At 35.5% G+C, this 20454-nt stretch overlaps 4 protein-coding genes across 7 annotated transcripts; 1 reads left to right on the forward strand and 3 right to left on the reverse strand.

Moving 5' to 3' along the window:
- Window positions 1–219: 219 nt before the first annotated feature.
- LOC143459407 (dickkopf-related protein 3-like) lies at window positions 220–6357 on the forward strand. Of its 3 annotated transcripts, none has more exons than XM_076956553.1 (9): window positions 220–461; window positions 1343–1546; window positions 1636–1754; window positions 2201–2318; window positions 4198–4287; window positions 4476–4651; window positions 4969–5153; window positions 5308–5387; window positions 5587–6357. In XM_076956553.1, exons 2-9 carry the CDS (start codon window positions 1441–1443, stop codon window positions 5778–5780), a joined length of 1068 nt encoding a protein of 355 aa, XP_076812668.1. In that variant the 5' UTR covers window positions 220–461; window positions 1343–1440; the 3' UTR covers window positions 5781–6357. The 3 variants fall into 3 exon arrangements, with proteins under 3 accessions (XP_076812668.1, XP_076812667.1, XP_076812666.1); XM_076956552.1 differs by lacking the exon at window positions 220–461 and adding an exon at window positions 908–1060; XM_076956551.1 differs by lacking the exon at window positions 220–461 and having other exon boundaries at window positions 1237–1546.
- A 36-nt stretch (window positions 6358–6393) lies between these two features.
- LOC143459408 (uncharacterized) lies at window positions 6394–8481 on the reverse strand. Of its 2 annotated transcripts, none has more exons than XM_076956557.1 (4): window positions 7942–8481; window positions 7431–7785; window positions 6907–6995; window positions 6394–6776 (listed from the first exon to the last, which is right to left on the reverse strand). In XM_076956557.1, the coding sequence occupies exons 1-4, from the start codon at window positions 8387–8389 to the stop codon at window positions 6679–6681; spliced, it is 990 nt and encodes a 329-aa protein (XP_076812672.1). In that variant the 5' UTR covers window positions 8390–8481; the 3' UTR covers window positions 6394–6678. The 2 variants fall into 2 exon arrangements, with proteins under 2 accessions (XP_076812672.1, XP_076812671.1); XM_076956556.1 differs by having other exon boundaries at window positions 6865–6995; window positions 7942–8478.
- A 4533-nt stretch (window positions 8482–13014) lies between these two features.
- Window positions 13015–17124, reverse strand: LOC143460069 (CDK5 regulatory subunit-associated protein 3-like). The gene is made up of 10 exons (XM_076957436.1): window positions 16961–17124; window positions 16568–16747; window positions 16109–16246; window positions 15791–16017; window positions 15394–15556; window positions 14279–14470; window positions 13979–14107; window positions 13637–13842; window positions 13343–13514; window positions 13015–13206 (listed from the first exon to the last, which is right to left on the reverse strand). Exons 1-10 carry the CDS (start codon window positions 17060–17062, stop codon window positions 13135–13137), a joined length of 1581 nt encoding a protein of 526 aa, XP_076813551.1. The 5' UTR covers window positions 17063–17124; the 3' UTR covers window positions 13015–13134.
- A 13-nt stretch (window positions 17125–17137) lies between these two features.
- Window positions 17138–20090, reverse strand: LOC143460068 (protein arginine N-methyltransferase 9-like). Its single transcript, XM_076957435.1, has one exon. It carries the CDS (start codon window positions 19717–19719, stop codon window positions 17275–17277), a length of 2445 nt encoding a protein of 814 aa, XP_076813550.1. The 5' UTR covers window positions 19720–20090; the 3' UTR covers window positions 17138–17274.
- Between the last annotated feature and the right edge of the window lie 364 nt (window positions 20091–20454).

A 20454-nucleotide genomic window follows, 5' to 3' on the forward strand; every position in this document is an offset into this window, starting at 1 on the left:
CTTACTTGAATTAAGGTCTGTTGAAACGAATATAGCTGTCTGCAGATAACCGTTAAGTTTCCTAATTGCTGTTGTGTATACCAGTAGGCCACTGTGTTTTTCGTGTACATAAGGCCCGCTGAGCATAAAATATTGATTCGATCACCCGAAACATACTTTTATAGCTTTAATGGTTTATCGTTTTTTTTTTAGTGAAGACTGCTGGTTTCCAGGAAAAAGTCTGTTACTTGCGAGATTTCAGTGACATAACCTGAGTAACAACGAACGAGCAGGCGAACACATTGATTTTTGATCATCAGACACATATTACGAGTTGTGCATTAACCGCAAGATTCAGCTTCTAAATAAGTAGTATAAAAATTAAAGGATATTGATTAATTGTTGCATTCCAGGGAACCGGGAATTGTGTCATTGTGTGGTGTAAGCCTCAGAAAATCTAGCCGCAAATGAATGGATACGCGGTATGTAAAACTGACGATAACTGATACTGGAAAATGTGGTAAAATAACTGATCTGCAAGAGCATGGAATTATTGTGGCCACCAGAGAAAAACGCTACGATGTTGAGGGCTACATCGTGCAATACAATATAGATGCGTGCTTTTCCTTTTTCTTATTATTATTTAATATGGATACTTCGACACCGCTTAAGTGCGAAGAAAAAGGTAAAATCGAGAGAGAAAGAGAAAGAAGATCTTTAAAACGCATATGCAAAAGCAGTTTTGAGGCACTTTCGTCATTGGCATGAAAAATACAAGCCAATAGCACTAATACATGGGTAAAAAGCGAAAGTATATTAAAGAGGCAAAACTCAAGAAGAAATTTAAACCAAGCATAAATCGCACTGTGCTGGCAATGTCTATAGCATATATTCAGCTTCGTCATTGTCTTACAGATATTGCAAGTTTTATGAAGGGTGTACGTTAGAACAAGAAGCAGCTTAATTTACACCCTTATGGATTATTTGAATAATTTATAAGCGTGTAAGGAGAATTCTTGATGTTCAGTTTCTTGAAGAGAATCAAATATGCGAAACGCACCTAATTTTCTGCTCTGCTCAAGTAAAAATCAATAAATGTCATTAACTATAGAAAATCATTTGCTGAAACTGTTAATGTCTTGCAAATATACTTAAAGCGCACGTCCGCTAGTTTACGCATCGTTTAGGCTCCTAAAGTGCTAATTTACTCATAATTACATTGGTTGTTTGAGATTCATAGCGCTTTAATTTATGATGAAATCTATTATTTTGAACAGATATATACATGTGTATTGCTGTGTGAAAGATATTACAAAAATGGTTGGAGTTTTGCTAAACCTAGCTTTTTGTGGATTAATGATAGAAACAGCTCTTTGCTCCCCCTATTCGAGATTGGCTGGATCGTCATCTTCCAGCAATGGTTTGTATAACAACAATGACAATGGCTTTTATGATATTCCCATGGAGGAAGATGTCCAAAACCAACTGATTAACGAAGAGACAAAACTCTTGCAAGACCTTCTTGTGTCTGATTTGTTGGAAGATCTCAAAGAAGTTGGCGCAGCTGGTAAAGTCTAACATGTGTTTTTTTTTCGAAAAGTTAGTGTCATTTGCAAAATTTTATAAATTTTGAGTTTGTCTCTTTTTCGTGTATAGACGGCCTTGACAATAATTTGGTGGGATCTCCAGTCTACCCCCTGATAGAATTAAATAATCTGGAGGATGCTTTCATCGAAGAAGAAGATGATGATGGAAAATGGTTGGATGACGTCCAGGTAAAAGGGACTGTTTTAAATAAGGACATAACATGTCAAAAAATGTTGCGTAATTTTTGTTTTAAAAAATCTCCGTACTGAAGCATACTGTGCTAAATTCAATAGATTGATGAATGGTGGGCCAAAAAGGCAAATATAATATATATCTATTTTAACGCAAATATCGATTTGATTTCTATAAAGTCAATAAACTCAATGAGCAAAGAAGAAACGAATTTTCGTTTGAGATTCAGAAAATTTATACTGTGCCTTCAATATGTCGTTTTCTACCTGACGTTTTATCGATATATTTATTTGCTTTACGTACACTATATACCACCTTTCTGAAGGGACCTTGTTTTTAAGTTCAGTTGTTACGCGTAATTCTGCAGCATCATAATTCATAAGTAACGCTTGTATTGCGATCAAGAAATTTAAAATTTACGGTTTTCGTCATTTTTTTACAGGAAGTAATTAACTCGTTACCAGCGAATTACCATAACTCGTCCGAATACCAGACGCAGATTGGAAACGAAAATGTTGACGTGCAACAAACCATCAACAAAGAGACAGATGACATCGGAAGTAAGAAGTTTCACCAATGTTTAGTTTAGTAATTGATTTTTGAAGTACGGTAAATAGTTTAAAATACAATAAAAAAAGTATAGGTATATGTTAAATTATCTATTATTTTTAAGAAATCTGCATTTTTGCTGTCTTTTATGAAAACTCTATCAAAACCCCTTCTTAAACAGATTTTTTTATAAAAAGTTGAGCTTAAATTAGCGACAAATCTAAACAAAACAACGGAAATGTTCAGCAATTGCCTTGTTATTTAATAATAATTTTTATTAACTTGATATAATGATGGCGAGTTTCCGTGTCGTTAATATGAAATTTTCCCTTTGTACATATTATCACTGATTCAGAAGCCCGCAAAACTTTGACTACCATGGCAGGCTGATAAGGTGGTTTCCAAAGGAAAACTGCAATACTGTTTTTCAATAAATAAACCCGTTATATATGTAAACAAACATAAACCGTACAGTCTATAGACTCTATACCCTTTGCTGAACGAGTTAAAGAGCGTTACGAATTTCAAAGTGACCATCACGTCATCTTATAAAACCTCATAACTGTCACGTAAGGTGGGATCAAATAACATAACAACAGAGGCCAGGTCACGTTTTCTGTCTGGGATGGGCAGCGAAAATTTATGGGTGGATGGTTCTATAGGTCTATAATTTTCCGGCATCTTATAAACTGGTTAACCTTGTCTTGCTGGTTGCATATTACGTCTTTAACACGGATATGATATAATGCAGCTTAAGATGATGTGAAAGCGTTGCACAGAGTGCTGTGACAGTGATGATTTTATTTTCCATAAGGCGCCCCTGCTCACATAACGTATGGCGTAATTTAAAAAAACTCTACTTAAAGTGAGGGGTGTGTTCAAAAACAAGTTGACCTTAGATCAAAGAGCAGTTGTTAGTATATATACTGGTGAATGGATTTGCACAAATATGCAGCGATAATGCAGTTGTTGCCATAAATAAGTGACAAAAACGCAAATTTATCACTAAATTATGACGACCATCGCTGTTCTTATTACGTCACAATAAAAGAAAGAATAAGGATGACTCAGATATTTGGATCAAGTATCAATAGAATGTTTCCTATGACAGACAAGTAAAGAGTAGTAGGTATAATTAGAGTGTAATTAAGTGTATAGTAGGAAAATTTTGCGTAAAGTAAGCCCAAACTGGTTTACAATTGATGTATATGCACTGGTTAATGAATTGTATATACTAACCTATAGTACAGTTCAGTCTTGGCTTTAGCCGAACCCGGTACCGGTAAGTGCGGTAAAAACAAGAATGTTTTGCCAGTGTATGTACTGTCGTCTGTGACATTACTTTGCTGAAACTAAACATTTCCTGCTACTAATCACCTATACCTATTACCTGCGTAGACGTATTCGATCCAAAATACTTTAGCTGGTCAACTTAGTACAAACCTCAGTCATCAAGCATATTGTTTTAGATTGTGACAGCATCATGACCACCCGCTTCATTATAATAGGAGGCAAAATTTGCGATTTAGCAATAACTGCTTATCCACTAGGTATTAGTACATATCCATTCACCAGTATGTTTACTGACAATTACTCTTTCATTGAAGGCCAACTTGTTTTTGGACTTGACCCTCTTTAAAACACACATCAAGGAAAAGACAAAAAATGAAAAAATCAATGCAAGTTTTAATACGATTTCGATGCGCTTGCATCAGCCGAAAGCCATTCTTCATCTTATTTTCAGTTTCCAAATAAAGAATTTAAAAACTGACATGAAAACATATTATGTCAAATAAAAAGTATATGTTTTGTGTTGGAGTCTGTTCACTAATAATGATTTGGGATAAAATCTTATATCAAATATTATTACCCGATTTTTATGACTTTCAGACGAAATGTGGTTATCCGATCAAATGCAAGTGCAGACAAAGGATGGAAATGGCGCGTTTGCGTGTTCTTTGGCGAACCCATGCAATGAAGGTAAAGAAATAAAGATGTTTTCGTTTTCATAAAAACTAAGGAAAAATATTCTCTTCACAGTATTTAGAAATTTTCACAGTAAGTTACATACATTTTAACCTTAAATATCTGTGTTGGAATTGCAATCATATATGGAATAGTAAATAATTTCAAACAGGAAACTAAGCGAATTTTATCTATTGTTTCAGATGAGTATTGTTATAAGACGGATATGTACAGCGAATGTCTTGTCTGCCTTGAGGTCGGAGAGCAGTGCATTGATGACGCTCAGTGTTGTTCAGACAACGATGACGATTTAGCTCACTGTGTTGCTGGGGCTTGTGCCGCTGGCGTGAAATCCGGTACGGTAGATACCATCTGCGAGGTAAGAAATCAACGATATCATAGACATCACGTGTACCTGGCAGAACCTGTCGACTTAATATAGGTTTTTGCCTTTTCTTTCAAACCGCAAGACACGTTTTCGTGACAGTAAAGTATATGAAGTCTTCCCTTTTTCTGAAATTAGTGTTTTGTTCTTTAATTATTCATAAACAAAAACTTAGTATCTCGTATAGATGACGCGTTTTTTGTCTATGTTGAGCTTATCTGAAAGATCTGAAATTCCGGGAAATTTAAAAATGTGTAAATTTTGAAATAAAAATTTAAAATATAATTCTAATGATAAAAACGCACTTTCAGGTGGCCGAGGATTGCGACGAAGGGCTTTGCTGCGCTACGGTCCAAGGCTATTCTAGAAAAATGTGTAAGCGATTTGCAAGACTGAACGAGAGATGTTCTGTGGAGACCAGTGTTAAAACTGACGTCTATATCGCGAGCATTAATTACTACTGTCCCTGTGTTGAAGGCCTGAAATGCCAAGGAAGGTTGGTGATTTGTTTACAAAACTTGCCTGATGTTGTAGCAAAATTGCAACCCTGTTCAGTAGATTTATGAATTTTCATAAATGTTACGTTCTTAAGAATTAAAACTTTCTGAAGATATAAAGTTGCCTGAAAACTGTTTTGTTTTTCATTTTAGAAAACCTCCAGTGTACAATTTTCTTCCAGTAAGATACAGAGATGGTCAATTTTGTGTTCTTGACCCAGGTTCCATAATAGGTGAGCGAATTAGTGTTCAAAGTTTTATTTGTAGTTGTTATCAAAATGTCTAGCTTTTTAACAATATGTTTGCACCTTAACTCAGACTCGTATCAATCAATCAAATGCTTGACAAACATGCTTTGCGTTGTGAATTTTAGATGACATTTTCGAAAAATTCCGACTTTATTTATTTACTAAAAACATTTTACCAATACAGATAAATTCCGACCAAGCTCACGCCAGAACAACCAAGATATGCTTGATTCACAACCAATAGATCAAGATCTCCTTGACTTAGAGGCGAGGCTCGAAAATGAAAACGATCAAAGAAACTTAAACCAAGGCAGCTCCCAGCAGCATCACAACGCCAAGAAAGCGATGGAAATGGAACCTGTTGAGTTTATGATGTAAAGAGTACTGTGAAAGTTATGGTAAAAATGAATAGTTTTGTTTTAATTGCTTACCTTGCTTGTAGTATAGTTTTAACGACCATGAATGAAAACAAATTTGAACTGTGCGTTGATCTCGTCTACTTTACCATAAAACTCTCTTTGACTTATCTCATGCTAACACAGACAAGAACGCGCTGATGTTGCTTTTATAATGTCAATGTTTTTGCTACGATATTTGCTGTTTTTCAAATGTTAATTTGCACAGATTTGTTTCGTATTTTTTGTACGCCCTTTGGTCAAAGGCCATTTTATACCAAACCAGGTAAATGGAACATTACTTTTGCCTACTTCAATGTCGATCGCTTTGCAATCTCAATCATCTCGCAAGTAGCAATAAACATTGCTCAATTTTTGGGCATTTGTCTTTCTTGAAACGTCACGTGTCTACCACTGTTTGGGGTTATTCAGTTACTGGAAATCTCGAGGTGTCGTTGTTGCCGTCTTGACGTACGTATCCTTGCCGCAAATCCGTTATTTGTGTTCACTGTCACTTAATGTCGTTTTCTGTTTATGATAATAAAATTCATTGCCACCAACGACAGCTTTATCGATTACAACCTGGTAAATGAAATAAAGAAACGTTCCAGTACCAGATACCTTTCAGGTCAATCACCTGCCAGCACGCATGCTTGCAGGCTGCGACAGCTGTGTCAACCCGAATTAAGGCATAATCCATTTCACAAAGGAGTTTTTGTTGCAGTTATTATACCAACGCTATCAATGTATATTTGTAACACAAATGCCAAGCACGCACTTAAAAATATCTTCTGGGAAATAAACTTCAGAAAGTTTTTAAAAGTCTCTAAAATTACAAAACTGTGTTGTGAAACAAAACTCTTAATCCCTCAAGCTTGTCTCTACCCGATCCAATTAGTGTTGAGCTGCCAGGAAAGAGGTGCAGTTGTCGTTGATGCAAACAACGGCGGGAATAGTGAAGGGCGAGAGAAGTTGATGTCTGCGTTAGTTTGATAAACTAGTTTATTGAAAATTGTTTAAACCAAAACCATGTGCAGTGAAATTGTTTGACTACAACCATAGCATACTTAAACCAGGTTTTTTCATTGAATATGATGCCTGAGCGCCACCTGACGAAAAAGTTGCCAGGAGGGGATATTGAACAGCCGCTGCAATCATTTCTCTTGCCAATCTAACACGTCGTTTAGTCTTGTATCTTCTGTAATAAAAATAAGTGGTTTCTGTAATTCAACACGGCAAAATGGTGCAAATATCAGCTTAATGTCATACGGCGTCTGTTACAAGTTTTTAATTTTTAATTTCTAAGGGTGATTGTACGTATTTTTCTGTTCAACTATAACTATCTATTTTGGCGTATCTATATACGTGGCGTGAGTCGTGGCATTTCTTTGATTGATAACTGAGCAGATATTAAATCAACACTAAATCAATAGAAAATAAATAAGCGCACCCAAATTCAAGAATTCGCCTATCCTATCCCATTTTGCTTAGGCGTGATTACTATCAGAAAGCGTTCCAAACTAGCATATATTGCGCAATCATCATAATTTAGTGAAAGATAGCGTATACGCTATTTATTTTGAAATGGTTGCATTGTACCACCAATCACTGCATACATTAAAACAGCCGTTACCTATTCTGAAACCAAATCTTGATCTGAGTTTCCGTTAAGTTTAGAGCGTGGGCGAATTCTGCCCGTTCAACTCCCGAAAGATATTTCTGCAAACCAAACCGTTCCTCGAGTGCATTTACTTGAGCTTGAGTAAATGCTGCTCTTGTTCTCTTCTTCTTTAGATGTTTTGTTTTTGACGGTTTTTCTTTGCTTTCAACTGCTTCGTTTCCTCCCGAAAGGTCGAATTTACGGCGACAACGGGTTAAGTTAGAAGGCATGTCATTGTGTTCTTTATGTTCAAGGTCCATCACTGGAGAAAGGGAGTCGTCAATGTTATGGTTTGGAAAAAAATTAGGGTTTCTTTTTTCTTGTGAGTCTAAAAACAGCAAGTTGGAAAAATTTGATAGCAACTTCAATAAAATTTTGTTCGTAGGGTAGCATTCAAATAAATAAACAAATACGTAGTAGTAATGGTGTAAAAATATGATCGTCACCATTATAAGTCTATAACATTTTTTACTGAGATACTTACACTGTTCATTGCATGTCTTATGACGTGTTGCTTTGGTAACAAAACTTTTTCTTGTTGCATTTTCGGGCAGAGATCGTTTGTTTAGACTGATGTTAGGTTTTGCATCACTCGTACGGCAATCAAGGTAGTTTATGTACGTTTTGATGTATTTTTGTACCGGGTCTTGAAAATTTAGAATGTAATTTTCAAATGGGCTGTGCTCAGGAATAAATAAATTCTTTCGATTTTCAAAGTCACAATTTTGACTTGACACGGTCGATCCGACAAGCAAAAAATTGTTTGTAGAATTATTAAAAGATCGGCATCCAGCAACCTCCTTCTCGAGGGCGTCTGTTTCGATGGGCCGCCAAATCTTGTTTCGTATTTTCGGTTTCTCCGGACAATATGGCGAAGTATCAGAGCTTGCTGGTTGCTGAAGAAGAAACCCAAGGTGACCAGAAGTTGACATTTCTAAGCTAGACAGATTTTTGTTTTTCAGTTTCTAGCTAATTTATAATAATGCTTAAATCTTCTACGATATAAAATAAAAGCCGTTAGTTTGACATAACCAACATAACGTATAGAACCCAGCATCATAGGGTTTACTTTTTGTTATTGCTTGTGTTGGCGCCAAAAACTGCCAAGCATTTTATATTATAATTTATAGCAAGACAAAGTAACAACTCCGCGTGGACAATCAATTAACGAGTGGGTAAAAAGCGGCAAAGCTCAACGGGTAAAACGTCCAAAATTTACAAGTTGGCTTTATCAAAAACTATTGGTTACCAGTGCCACTAAACAAATCTGAGTTAAATATACCAAAGTTTCATATTATTATACAACAACAAAATGTTATATGTGAAATATCATTATTGATTAAGTATGCTTTAAATACATTTATCCATAAAACATTTGCTAATAATAGTATAGATAAGAAGTAAAAGGCTCACCATATAGCAAATATATTTTATACCATATAAGGTTATACGATTTACAATGCATACATACACTTCTTTATATGAGGTGAAATGGGGAAACCACTTACAGTAGGTAATTTTAACAATTCAAATTATTTTATTAAGTTTTGTTAATAAAAGGTTTTATTTTAAAAGACATACTAAAATACTAAATCTAGTTTTATAACTTTCAACTAAAATATTTATAATAAATATAGTACAGCATGATAAAGATAAATTGAAATTTAACACATGGAATGATACTTACAAAGAAGTTTTTGAGTTATTAAATATTTTCAAAGACATTGGTCAAAATTTTTTAAAAGATAGTATGTACTTTTTCAAAAATTAACTGACTTTGAATGTCATCAAATTGTAACATCCCTTTAAAAACTTTCACTATGCAATTTTATTATCAAACCATGTTGCCTGACTTGCTCAACAGTAAGTTTAGGTTTCTCAGACGATCAGATAAATACCCTCAACTGCGTCTCATTCTACTTTTTCTTCCATATTGACATCTCTTATTGTCGAGAGTGCAACCAACACGCTTTAGTGAAACAGCTACAAGGCAGTAAATAATTTTTCTTTCTTTTCAAACCAGAATAAATTCCACCTGGTGGTGACTCAGCAGCGACATGCGACATTATGATCTTTGCAAAGCTCAAAACAAATATCTACTATATCTACAAGATGTTTGCGTGGTAGCATAAGCGGTTATTATCATGCTGTCATTTAGATTTTTTAGTGAAGTATTCATTAATTAAGTAAACTTTAAACACTCAACCTACGTTACTGTTGCGTGTTGAAAAGTGTCCAGGTGTGAATACTTCTCAAATAATTGCAATCTATCGTTATTTCTGGAGCGAGTATTGTGTGAAATTTTGAGATTGAAACGAAATGATCAGTTACGAAATAACCTTAATCTACTAAACATTGAAAATTATTCAAATTATATGATAAATAGATAAAGCAAAAATATGGATTTAAACACAATGAAATTGCTAGTTCTCGACAAAAATTGTTGTCTTTTTTGGTTAAGTGTCTTTCTAAGATCACCATTTACGTTTCCGTTATTTCTGCTAAGTCCACAGCATATCATTTATATTTTGATTGCCAATGTAATGGGCCACTTAAATTCGCGTAATGTCGAAGAAACGGTACTAAATGGAGACCTAGATAGTTGTCATAATGACATAGATCCACTTGAGAAGATTTTCAGATCAGAAAACACAATATTTGTAGTTTTTGTCTCATATAAATGACTTGACAAAATAGCTCCGGCCAAAAAACGCCTACCAACAATACTGCTTTGGTCGTTAAGTGCCTATTCTTTTCGTGTATGTACCACTTAGCCTATCTGTGAGATGTTGTTACTGCAGCGGCCTGATGTTGTTTTACGTTTTCGAAGCTTATGGATGGGAACTTTCACATTCGGTTTCATTATACGCTTTTCCAACTGGATTAAAAACCCGCATTGTTTGCCATGGTTGTTTTACACTGATAACACAACGCCAAACAACAGTAGCGTTGTGGAAGGCGTTTCAAACTTTTCCACATTATAGTCATCGGTTCTATTAGTCCATATAACAGAAAAGTTTCCAAAGAACAAAGCAAGAAAAAGTGAGAGCTGAAAATGTCCTTTTTCAAATCCATAGCAGTTTTAAATACACCCCAAAACTTATGGTGTTTATTTTCCTATTAAAATCAAGTAGAAAGAACGACGCAAGGTATCTTGGACCTCGATCCGTAAGTGTCATGTCACGCACTTACGTTCTTCATCGAACTTGTTGTGAAAAACTTTGCTGCAAGCTTGAGTACCTCGAAGGCTATTGTGCAGCTCACATTATCACCATTACATTGTATCATCAGCAGTCATCAACACACTCAACCTCATTATAACCTGTTTGTAGCAAATGGTACCATCAAAGTGACGTCATGACGTCGTATACTCAAACGTTCTTTGTGCGGACAGAATAAACGGTACCATCTGCTGGTGGCATCGATAACACTCAGCAAAATGAATTAACTAACCTATCATAATGCTAAGATCGTTGTCTAATGTATACTTTGGTGTGATAGCGATATTATTCCAGGCACTTATTGCGTTTCGGAAGAGTGCAAAACAATAACCGGTCTAGTATGAGCGCTATCTGAACACAAACTAGACAATTGTTGGGATACATAGTGTAAGTTGTACGACACCTTGTGAAAACAAGGCACACAACGCCTTTGTCACAAAAAATGCAATAGTTTTATAACAGGCTTCTGATGTACTGCGTGTTATTTTATGCAGAGCCAACAAAAATATCATTAAATATCATTTAGACTTTTAAAATCTGTCAATATGCCGACGAAAGAGCATTTTTTCGTCAATTTATAAAGCATCAAGAATACATTTTTTGAGATTACAGCTGCTTACTAAAACTTGTTTTTCTTGTTTGTTGTACTTATGAATTTAAAACCGTAAAATGAAAGCGGTAAAATATTTTATCTATTTCAGCATTAAGACACTTGATTACTTTGGAATATTTTCTTGTAGTTATTAGACTTAGAGGAATTTCGACTCGGCAGTCAAATCATGTCAATCAAGTTTAAGAGAAAATTGCCAGGTTCCTTCGACGTTGTTCAACTAAATAGCAACTTATACATTATATTAGAGAGTTGATTAGACCTATATAGCAGCAATTGGGTATATCGCCATCTCTTAATCATGTTTCTGCGCAGAACGAAATTTTGATCCCACATATTTCGAGTAATAATTCCTGATTGGTCAATGTAAAGTTAAAAGAAGGACTGCGATCCATATGTACTGTACGTTAACATTTTTTGATAAGACTGCACGTTAAAATAAAATTTGTGCATATAATTTGATTAAATTAAACTAGTAATGTGATCTGGTGTCGACTACAACATATAAATATTATATTTCACTATATTTTTTAAGTGGTCATGATTTTTCAGAACTGTAGCTTTGTTTTCGGTAACATCCCTGATACTGTCATGACAATGAGATGGGCAGTACCACGGTACTTGTTCAGTTCCGGATTACTTTTTTTCAAGAAATTTTTGTCGGTCCTTGTACTCGATACTTTTGACGTAATTACTTTAAAATTTTGACAAGTATGTTTTCAAAAGTTCTTATTAATTAATCGTTAACATTAATTTAAAGGTTTGTTTTTCTTTTTTAATCCACAAATATCAAGTAAAGCCGCAAGCAGGTAAGGTCACATACGTTTTGACCTGGAGTAACACTGTTTTAATGCATTGTTAAAGATTATTTTAAAGACCAAAGACTAAGATTAATGAGTGGAACTAGTTACTGGATTGACACATCACCACTCAAGTCTTCAGCTTCGGAACAACAGAGGTTTTCTTTGAGCACTGCCATTTATTGGACAAGATTTGCATCTTTCTCCGTACATTATTGTCGATGTACCGCAGAATAGTCCACTTTGCAATGCGTAGTATCGTCATCACATCTTCCAATGATCACCATTGTTGTGCATTTTTGCTGTACTAACGCAGGATCATCAACTATGCCCTTCTTTAGCGTTATGACCACCGGAAACTGGCCTCTTGCCCGAATGCGGTTTCGTTTACAGTGGGTTTTCTTTTCCCATCCACCGATGTACAGCATTGAAGCTATTTTCAATAATCTGTTTCTTTAACACATCACCTGCTCGTCGGCCTAATTTCGCAGTTTTAACTTATGTTTTGTGGATTTAATTAGTTGTAGGTTTAGTGGCCGTGCTAGTTGTTACCAGCGTTAGTACCTTATTTACTTTTGATTACGTTTTAAACCGTTGCCGCTTGGTTATTTTTTTTCGTTCATTGACGTGTGCTAGTAGCAACTGGCTTGATTTTTCGTCCCTACTGTGCTTTTGGCGAAAAATAATTTTGATTTAATTGTGCACATGTTAGCAAAACCCAATGAAGTATTAACAATACATTGCATTGTCCCAGAACAATATTTTAATTTAATCGTTGCTAGCATTACCAAAATCCCATTTTTACTCCAATCTCAACCACCATTTTACCACTGGCTCACAGGTATTATCCCTATCTTCGGACACAACTAATAGGAAAAATAAATCATATCAATCAAACTTTCTCCATCAATCTTATAAACAAGTGCTGCAATTGTTCACCATATTTTCAATCAACACTATTGCACAATGATGCCCGATAGATATTGCTCATATTGCATGAGCAGGGCGCTAGTACAAACTTTCCAATGTCCATAGAAATGAATTCCTTATATCATGTTTATAGCGCCCATAAGATGAACTGGCCGGTCCTTGTATCGCTTTGATATTTCACTTTCAATCTAAAATTGTAAAAACATTACATTTTAGTTCAGATATGCAAGACAATTTACAGAAAATTCTGTCTACCACAATGCTTCACCGCTGAAGCTTTTTGCTATCTCAAAACCTATCTTTGAATTAACATTTGAATGTTACCAGCTGTTGCCATTCCTTGGATTCAGAAATTAAAATTTCTAGCTTTGGGTGCAGAGATGATTGTTCCGTTTCAGAAATTTTTATACTATTTTCATGTGACTGTTTCAGTGACTCATACTTCTTGGTGAGAGAAATTTGTCTACTGAGATTGTCAGCAAGGCGATCAACAAATCTGCAAACATATACGGAATATCGGTACTCACATAATATATCAGTGCAAATTCCAACTTGCAAATTCTCTGTTATAGCGGGTTCATTGTATTTAATGGCTTAATCAAAAACTAATCTTTCAACCTGGGGGAGTCGAGTATTCTACATAAATGAAGCATCTTTGTCGACGTTAGGCTGCTATGGATGGATGATACAAGAGACAACATAGCCTCGAGTTCATTTACAGATGTCAACTGCAAGATGGGTGGGGCAGACTGGAACTGGTTGATTGAAAGGACGTCAGACTCACGTTGAGTCTCTGCAAGTCTCTGTGACAGGAAGCCTGTCAGCTGGATGAAGTAGACAGGACCGTATTAACTACTGTCGTCTTTCTTCATTATACACACACACGTCTTTTCAGCAGTAATTCACAGTGGAAACTTGGATTCCTTGAAATAAGTTAACATGAAATGCAGCAAAACTTACTTCCATAAGTTCATTGATGAACTGCGTTCTTGTCTTGACGCATTCAAGTACACTCAAAGCTTCTTCTCCTTCTGCCACTCTTTCACCGGATGCTAATTTATTACCATTTGGAACTTCTCTTATGCTCACCTAGTTGTAAACGTAATGGTCACTACACATCAGCATTGCATTAGCAATAAATAACCAAAAATCACTGAAACAAAAATTTTTAGTGAACTAATAAAAAAATAAAAACAAACCGTTTCATGTTGAAGTAAATATCAATCAAAATTCTGACAATCTAAAACATAGTGGACAAACCTCCTCAATTTCCCATCTGGGAGCATCATCAGTGGAAACAATTTCAAAACCATTATCATCTGGCTTCCCTGCATCTTCATCTCCAGATGTTTCTAGAACAATTCCAGCTTCTTCTACACTGATGTCAAAATCTACGACATCATCGCTTGAGGTCATTGTGTCATCTGTTTCTAGAGTAATCCCCCAGTCAATCTGCAGATTACTGCAATATTAATTTTATTGAAGTCAAGGATGAATGCACGTTTTCTGAATATGTTCATGCAAAATGATTAGGCTATCTATCATCAAGAAACATAATTTCAATTAGTTACCGGTACACCTACATCGAATGAAATGCATACCAGATTTACTTTATTATAAAGCTCTCTTGATTAGAAATTGCTACAATTACCGTACAAGAAACTTCTCACACATGGCATAGTATCATAACTTTTATCCTTGGACTGAGAAAAGTCTTTTCATGATTTAAAGTTGGCGATGATTCTTCACAGTTAGAGCACTAGTTACCAAGCTTGTCGTACGTATGAGTTCGAATGGATACACATTTTTCATTTGGTTTTTGTTTGTTTGTTGTCCGAATTTGAAATTGTTCACTAGGACCACCAAACAGAAGCAAATGTAGCTCATAACTTGCTCAAGGGTATTACAACAGTAACGCAAGAGGGAACTGAACCCAGCATGCATATTTACAAGTCAGGCAGGCAAACCGCTCCACCAGCCAACTATTTGTACTCTATCAAACAGGAAGACTTTGTGAGATATTTTTAAAATAAAACTGTAGAGTGCTTTGCAGATTAGTGTTAGGGAACCACTTGAAAACTTTGTCAGATTAGTGGTTTTTGTCTACTAATTAAACAACAATGTGTTCTAGCAACAACAGAAACTCGAAAAGAGATTGACTTGCTCAGAACACCCACTGATTAAAAGGATCAGCAGCCCATTCACTGTTGTACTTATGGCACTGGCAAAATGACTTTATTATATAAAGAAAAAGCTGGTAGCCGTCCTTGATTAGAAGCCACACAAAATGCTTTAAAAAGAAGTATAGTAGCTATGGCTTTTATTCAAATTTAAGAAAAGAAGATATTTCACATCGGATGGTTTAAAGTTCTTACATTGTTGTCTTCATTATCTGCATTGTCATCCAGCACCTCAGCATTTAAGTCAGCTTTCATGACTCTGTCTGGAAGTTTACCATGATTAAGTTGATACACAGTGGTGTTGCCCAGCTTACTCATATGAGATGACAGTGGAGTGATAGACTCAGAAAATGTATTACTGAAATAGAAAAATTTTAAAATGAATGAAAATAAAAAAATACTATCTTGTGTAAAGTCTGAAAATTATTGTAAACTATAGTTGATTCATGGGGACAAAAAGCAACTAAGCGTAACATGACAAAACTACATTCGAACAAACCCGATATAGGGTCTAGTTTTCCTATAAGTTATCTATAGAAATGAGTAGTATTTCCTTATCAAAAATGCATGAAGTACAGTTAAGTAAATTTACCTTGTTAAGGAAAATTCAACAAAGGCAACATAATATTCTAAAACAGGCAGAAGATCTCTGCATTTAAGTCCAATGTCATCAAACTCCTTGGGGAGGTCTTGAACAAGATCTAAAAGCTCTCGACGTATATTGGTCCCACTTACTCCAACCTTTCTGCACCCTTCTGCATATTTTCTCTGAGCTTCATTTGTGTTCCTCACACAATCTTGAATTTTCTTACGACATTCCTATAAGATGAAAACCACACTAGTGGTCACTACTAATGTTTATGTGTAAATCAAGCTAAAAATTAGAAAAATTTGGATTCATTATTTATACCTCTTGAAACTGGCCACACTTGGTTATTTGTTTCTTAATTGCAGGGATTTCATAGTTTAAATTCCGCAGCAATCTGCTTGACAGTTCAGCAAGATGTAGATTCTCCTTTTCATACAGCTTAACAATTTCTTGCCAATCCTGTAATTCAGAAGAAAAAGATACAAAACACTGATTAAATTGTTTCTATTTCTATTACTGAGACAATAAGTAAATACTACAATGCTATAATGAGACAATAGTATGTAACAAATACAACTGATTATATATCTACAGTGGTAGCTCATTAACTCAAAGCGGATGAGCCTCATTAAACTATTTTGAACTAATCCAAAGCTAATACATAGCGTATGTAGAATTTAAACATACTACAGCTGTATATCAATTTAACATAAATGAAAAGGTCAGACAATGAAAGGTTATTTTATTGGTATTTTTATGCTTCACAGCTTTCTGTATTACCTTCATCCGCTTTGATGAGTACATGCCAAATATATTTTTGCTGTCCTTCTCTGTGTCTTTCAATACATTTACAATCTTGAGACACTTAAAATAGTGAAAGCAAGAACCTTCCAAAAGTTTTCTCATTTCTTCAGTGTTTGGCATATCACGTAATGCAGAAACTATTTTCTCTTTAACAACCTATGAAAATGAAGGATTTCATTGCTTCTGTTCTGCAGTTAACCAATGAAGACACATGCAATAACTGCAATACAACGATTTAACTTCTTAATTAAGAGTAAGAACATTATGACTTATGAGGAAAAAACAATTAACTATTTCAAATTTTGGTAACGAAAACTGTCTAGGTGCAACTGTTGCAGTTATGATAAATAATATGAAAGGTTGTCTCACTTCAGCTGCTGTCTGCCATTTGATATTGCAATGTCTTCTATCAATTAACCAATCAACCAATTTGTTGCATTGGATGTCGATAGGTATCTGTTCATCTGCCATTATGTATGACAACAGATAAATATGTATGTCAAATTATTAATTTCCCCTACAAAAACAAGCAAAAAAGGTCAAATATGCATGGCATTTCAGTGAATAAAGATGTATGTTAATAAAATGTCATAGCAAAACAAAATTAGCATACGTACAATTATAATTATTAGTGAAAGAAATTTTGATCACATTTCATATTATAGCCTATATAACAGTATGCACTATTTGCCATAAGTGGAAATACTAAATGAAACCAAATCATTTTGACATAAACTTTTCAAAACTATTTCTTCACCAGATGTTACTAAAAGTTGCTTATTTTTTGGGAATATATAAGCAGCTTGCTTCCAATGATTGGCTTTGCTCGTATCAATGATTTCATCGTTGTATACATTAATTTTAAACCAAAATAAAATAGCATGTACAATGCCTGACTGAATAGTCTTTAATACCAAGGACTTCTGCTGAAGAACAGCATCAGTTAAGGTGTTGGGCAAAGCATCAAAACAATACTCCAATGTCACTTCCGGCAAAGTTAGTTGCTTGAAGGAAAAATGGGACAAGTCCAAGTCACTATGAGTAGAAATACGATAGTCATTTATTATGTCAGCTATTTTGAATCCCAGGGTATTCTCATCTGATAAAACCATACACTTGGACAACAATTCTTCTGAAGAAATGCATTGAGCTACCAGAGAAACTTTTCTTGGTACCATGACACCATTATGTGACAACGACATCTGTGCTTCAAACATGTTTTTTATGGCATCTGGTGAAATCAAACCACTGGGTTCAATCACTTCAGACACAATAATATCAAATGAAGTTTGTGTATGTGAAGGTATTTTGTTGTACAGCATAAGATGCTGGTTGCAATGTTGCGATAATCTGCAATAGGCCCTTTGAATAGCAGGGGTTTGACAGTACTTGTGAATTTTAACTTTTAAGAGTTTAGCCAGTTTAATGGAAAGGAGGTCAAATCCGTTTGAAATGTCAAGTATATTGCAAGAATTTGACGAATTGAATTGTCGTAGCACAGCCTGAAAGTATGTGTTTGTAAATCTTACGTCATTCATTCTTTCCACAAGTTGTTCATGAGCAGTAATATGTAAACTTGATGATGCGAAATCAGGTTGAAGCAGTTTTGAAAGATTTTGAGGATAACTAATACCAGCACTGTCAGTAACACTGGCCAATGATAGGCAGTCACTGAAAACTTTAAAGTCTAAATTAATAACATCACAAGTTTCTACACAAAGTCTCTCAAGCACTGTATTGTTACAACCTGAACCGTCAAGGTTGCTTCTAATATGAGTTTTGCAGCATCGAATAGGAAATACTGCTTGCTCCCAGCAATAATCGCTGGAAATACAGGTGTTTATCTGAGTAACATGTTCATCAAGGTTGTTATTACATTTCATGATTTGGGGGGAGGCCACTTCCAAATCAAACCACAGCACAACTGCATCTGCAAATCCTTCCCCAATAACATCATGATCAACAAAAACATGTCCGTAACCACCATTTGCCATCGTTTCAAGAAACATAGCATCGTTGAAATCAACATCCATTACCTTTTTTACACTTGTAACAACCTTGTGGGGGATAAGTTTCACTTTTTCTGAAGTGTATGGTTCCAATTCAGATGTGTGCAAAAGTTGGCCATACATGTCAAATACACCATTGCCATGTCCAGTTTTGCCTGATGTATTTACTTCCTTCTCGCCAACACGGCTGGTTATAATGACACCAGGAAAACTATGCGCAGGTATCACTGTATGTTTCTTGTAAATGTATTCACATTCTACCAGTGCACAGTACAAAGTAGCTCTACTAGGCAAAACGCGACCGCCTTGGTCTTTGGAACACAGCAAATGTTCCCAAGCATGACGTAATATGTCAATAATACCTTCACCAAACAATCCCGCATCTACAGTTTCTGTTATTACCAGAGATACCTGTTTGTCCAGATAACCAATCGGATCTTCACTTGATGGTTTATGCTTTATAGCAAGTTTATTGGAGTCACAGGAAAAAGAAGTGATTTTATTCTCCATTTCATTTAAACTAATACATTCTGAACCAATAACTTGCATGATTTTCAACATTTCACAGGAATGAATTTTAGCCTTTGAATGTTTCACCGCCAACATACTTAAAATACCGGTACCTGATCCAATGTCCAAAACACAGTCTGTGTCCTTAATGCTATTTTTGATTGCAGAGCTAAAACAAAGATTTCTTTTCTTGTCGTTAAGCATAGCAAAGTGCCATCCATCTATTAATCTTCGGCTTGCACATTCTAGCTTCTCCATGGCACATAAGTTTTGTCCATTCGCACACAAAGCTTTACGAAACATTCCAGCAGCTTCCACCTTCATGCTCAACTTCAGGAGTGAACAGCCCATGTTATAATGAAGCATGTCATTTTCCACAAACACCTCACATCCCTGTTGATAAAGAATAAAAAGATCCTCCATTCTTCCCAGCTGCTGGAGCTGTGTGCTCCATTCCCTCCACACAGCAATAAAATCCTCCGAAACAAATCCTTTGTAATGTGGGCATAGTTTCAAGACAAGCAAATAAAATGCGTAAGCTTTTCCATAATTTCGATGAAACTGATTTTGCCTTGCTTCAACCAGATACTTTTCCACAGCACTTTCCATGCGGGAAACGTTGAAGAAATACGACTACCGGTAACTCAAAAATTACTGAAGTTTCGGAAGGTGATACTGCTTAACTGCTATAGGGCCTCAGAGGCGAATACAGAAAAATGCGTGCACTTATTTATTGCTCTGCCACTGGGCTATGCCTTTATCAGAAAGTTTGCCTTCATGATTTTGAAATGGTATAGGCCTAGCGTAGTTATCTTTCAACAAACTATTGACTTAGACAAACAACTTCGATTCCTTCTTCAGTCGCCAGCATTGAGTTTAATCATGTTTTTTTAACTAAGATTTCACCATGCACACTAATAAACACAGGAACACAACACAGACCAAGCCGATAAAAGACGAAAACCGAAGTTGATGCCAATCAGGCTCCATTGAAAACGCTATGTGCGCCAATAGTAGTTTTAACTGAGTGCCAAAGTGCCTGCTAAAATTTCCTCATGACGTCACTAATTGCAGCTTGCTGTTTTTAGGTAGCACCCTGCAATTGGTGCCGTCATGTGGTTACTGATGGAGTGATTTATAGAGGCAAGGATGCAGGGTCGTATACAAAAGTACGGATGTTATTGTAAGTAGCATTTTGTTAGCCTTTGATACCCACTAATTGGCAGGCTGCTGTTGGTGATGTATAACAGTGTAACCTCACTGTAACGCTAGGCTATTGTTCATGACGTAATGAACAGCAGAAAGTGATTGCTCGAGTACCATACTGATGTTGGTTGTTGTTCT

The sequence above is a fragment of the Clavelina lepadiformis genome, chromosome 5, assembly GCF_947623445.1.
Source record: "Clavelina lepadiformis chromosome 5, kaClaLepa1.1, whole genome shotgun sequence".
NCBI lineage: Eukaryota > Metazoa > Chordata > Ascidiacea > Aplousobranchia > Clavelinidae > Clavelina > Clavelina lepadiformis.

Excerpts from the sequence above, each read along its gene's own strand:
- LOC143459407 (XM_076956551.1), top strand. The coding sequence starts at position 1,297 with ATGGTTGGAGTTTTGCTAAACCTAGCTTTTTGTGGATTAATGATAGAA. Across the intron at positions 4,288-4,475 it reads GGCGAACCCATGCAATGAAG|ATGAGTATTGTTATAAGACG; the intron begins GTAAAGAAATAA and ends CTATTGTTTCAG. Across the intron at positions 5,154-5,307 it reads GGCCTGAAATGCCAAGGAAG|AAAACCTCCAGTGTACAATT; the intron begins GTTGGTGATTTG and ends TTTTCATTTTAG.
- LOC143459408 (XM_076956556.1), bottom strand. The coding sequence starts at position 8,389 with ATGTCAACTTCTGGTCACCTTGGGTTTCTTCTTCAGCAACCAGCAAGC. Across the intron at positions 7,786-7,941 it reads TAAGACATGCAATGAACAGT|ACTCACAAGAAAAAAGAAAC; the intron begins GTAAGTATCTCA and ends TGCTGTTTTTAG. Across the intron at positions 6,777-6,864 it reads AATGAAAAAACCTGGTTTAA|ACATCAACTTCTCTCGCCCT; the intron begins GTATGCTATGGT and ends AAACTAACGCAG.
- LOC143460069 (XM_076957436.1), bottom strand. The coding sequence starts at position 17,062 with ATGGCAGATGAACAGATACCTATCGACATCCAATGCAACAAATTGGTT. Across the intron at positions 16,018-16,108 it reads AGTGTGGCCAGTTTCAAGAG|GAATGTCGTAAGAAAATTCA; the intron begins GTATAAATAATG and ends TTCATCTTATAG. Across the intron at positions 14,108-14,278 it reads CCAGATGGGAAATTGAGGAG|GTGAGCATAAGAGAAGTTCC; the intron begins GTTTGTCCACTA and ends GTTTACAACTAG.
- LOC143460068 (XM_076957435.1), bottom strand. The coding sequence starts at position 19,719 with ATGGAAAGTGCTGTGGAAAAGTATCTGGTTGAAGCAAGGCAAAATCAG.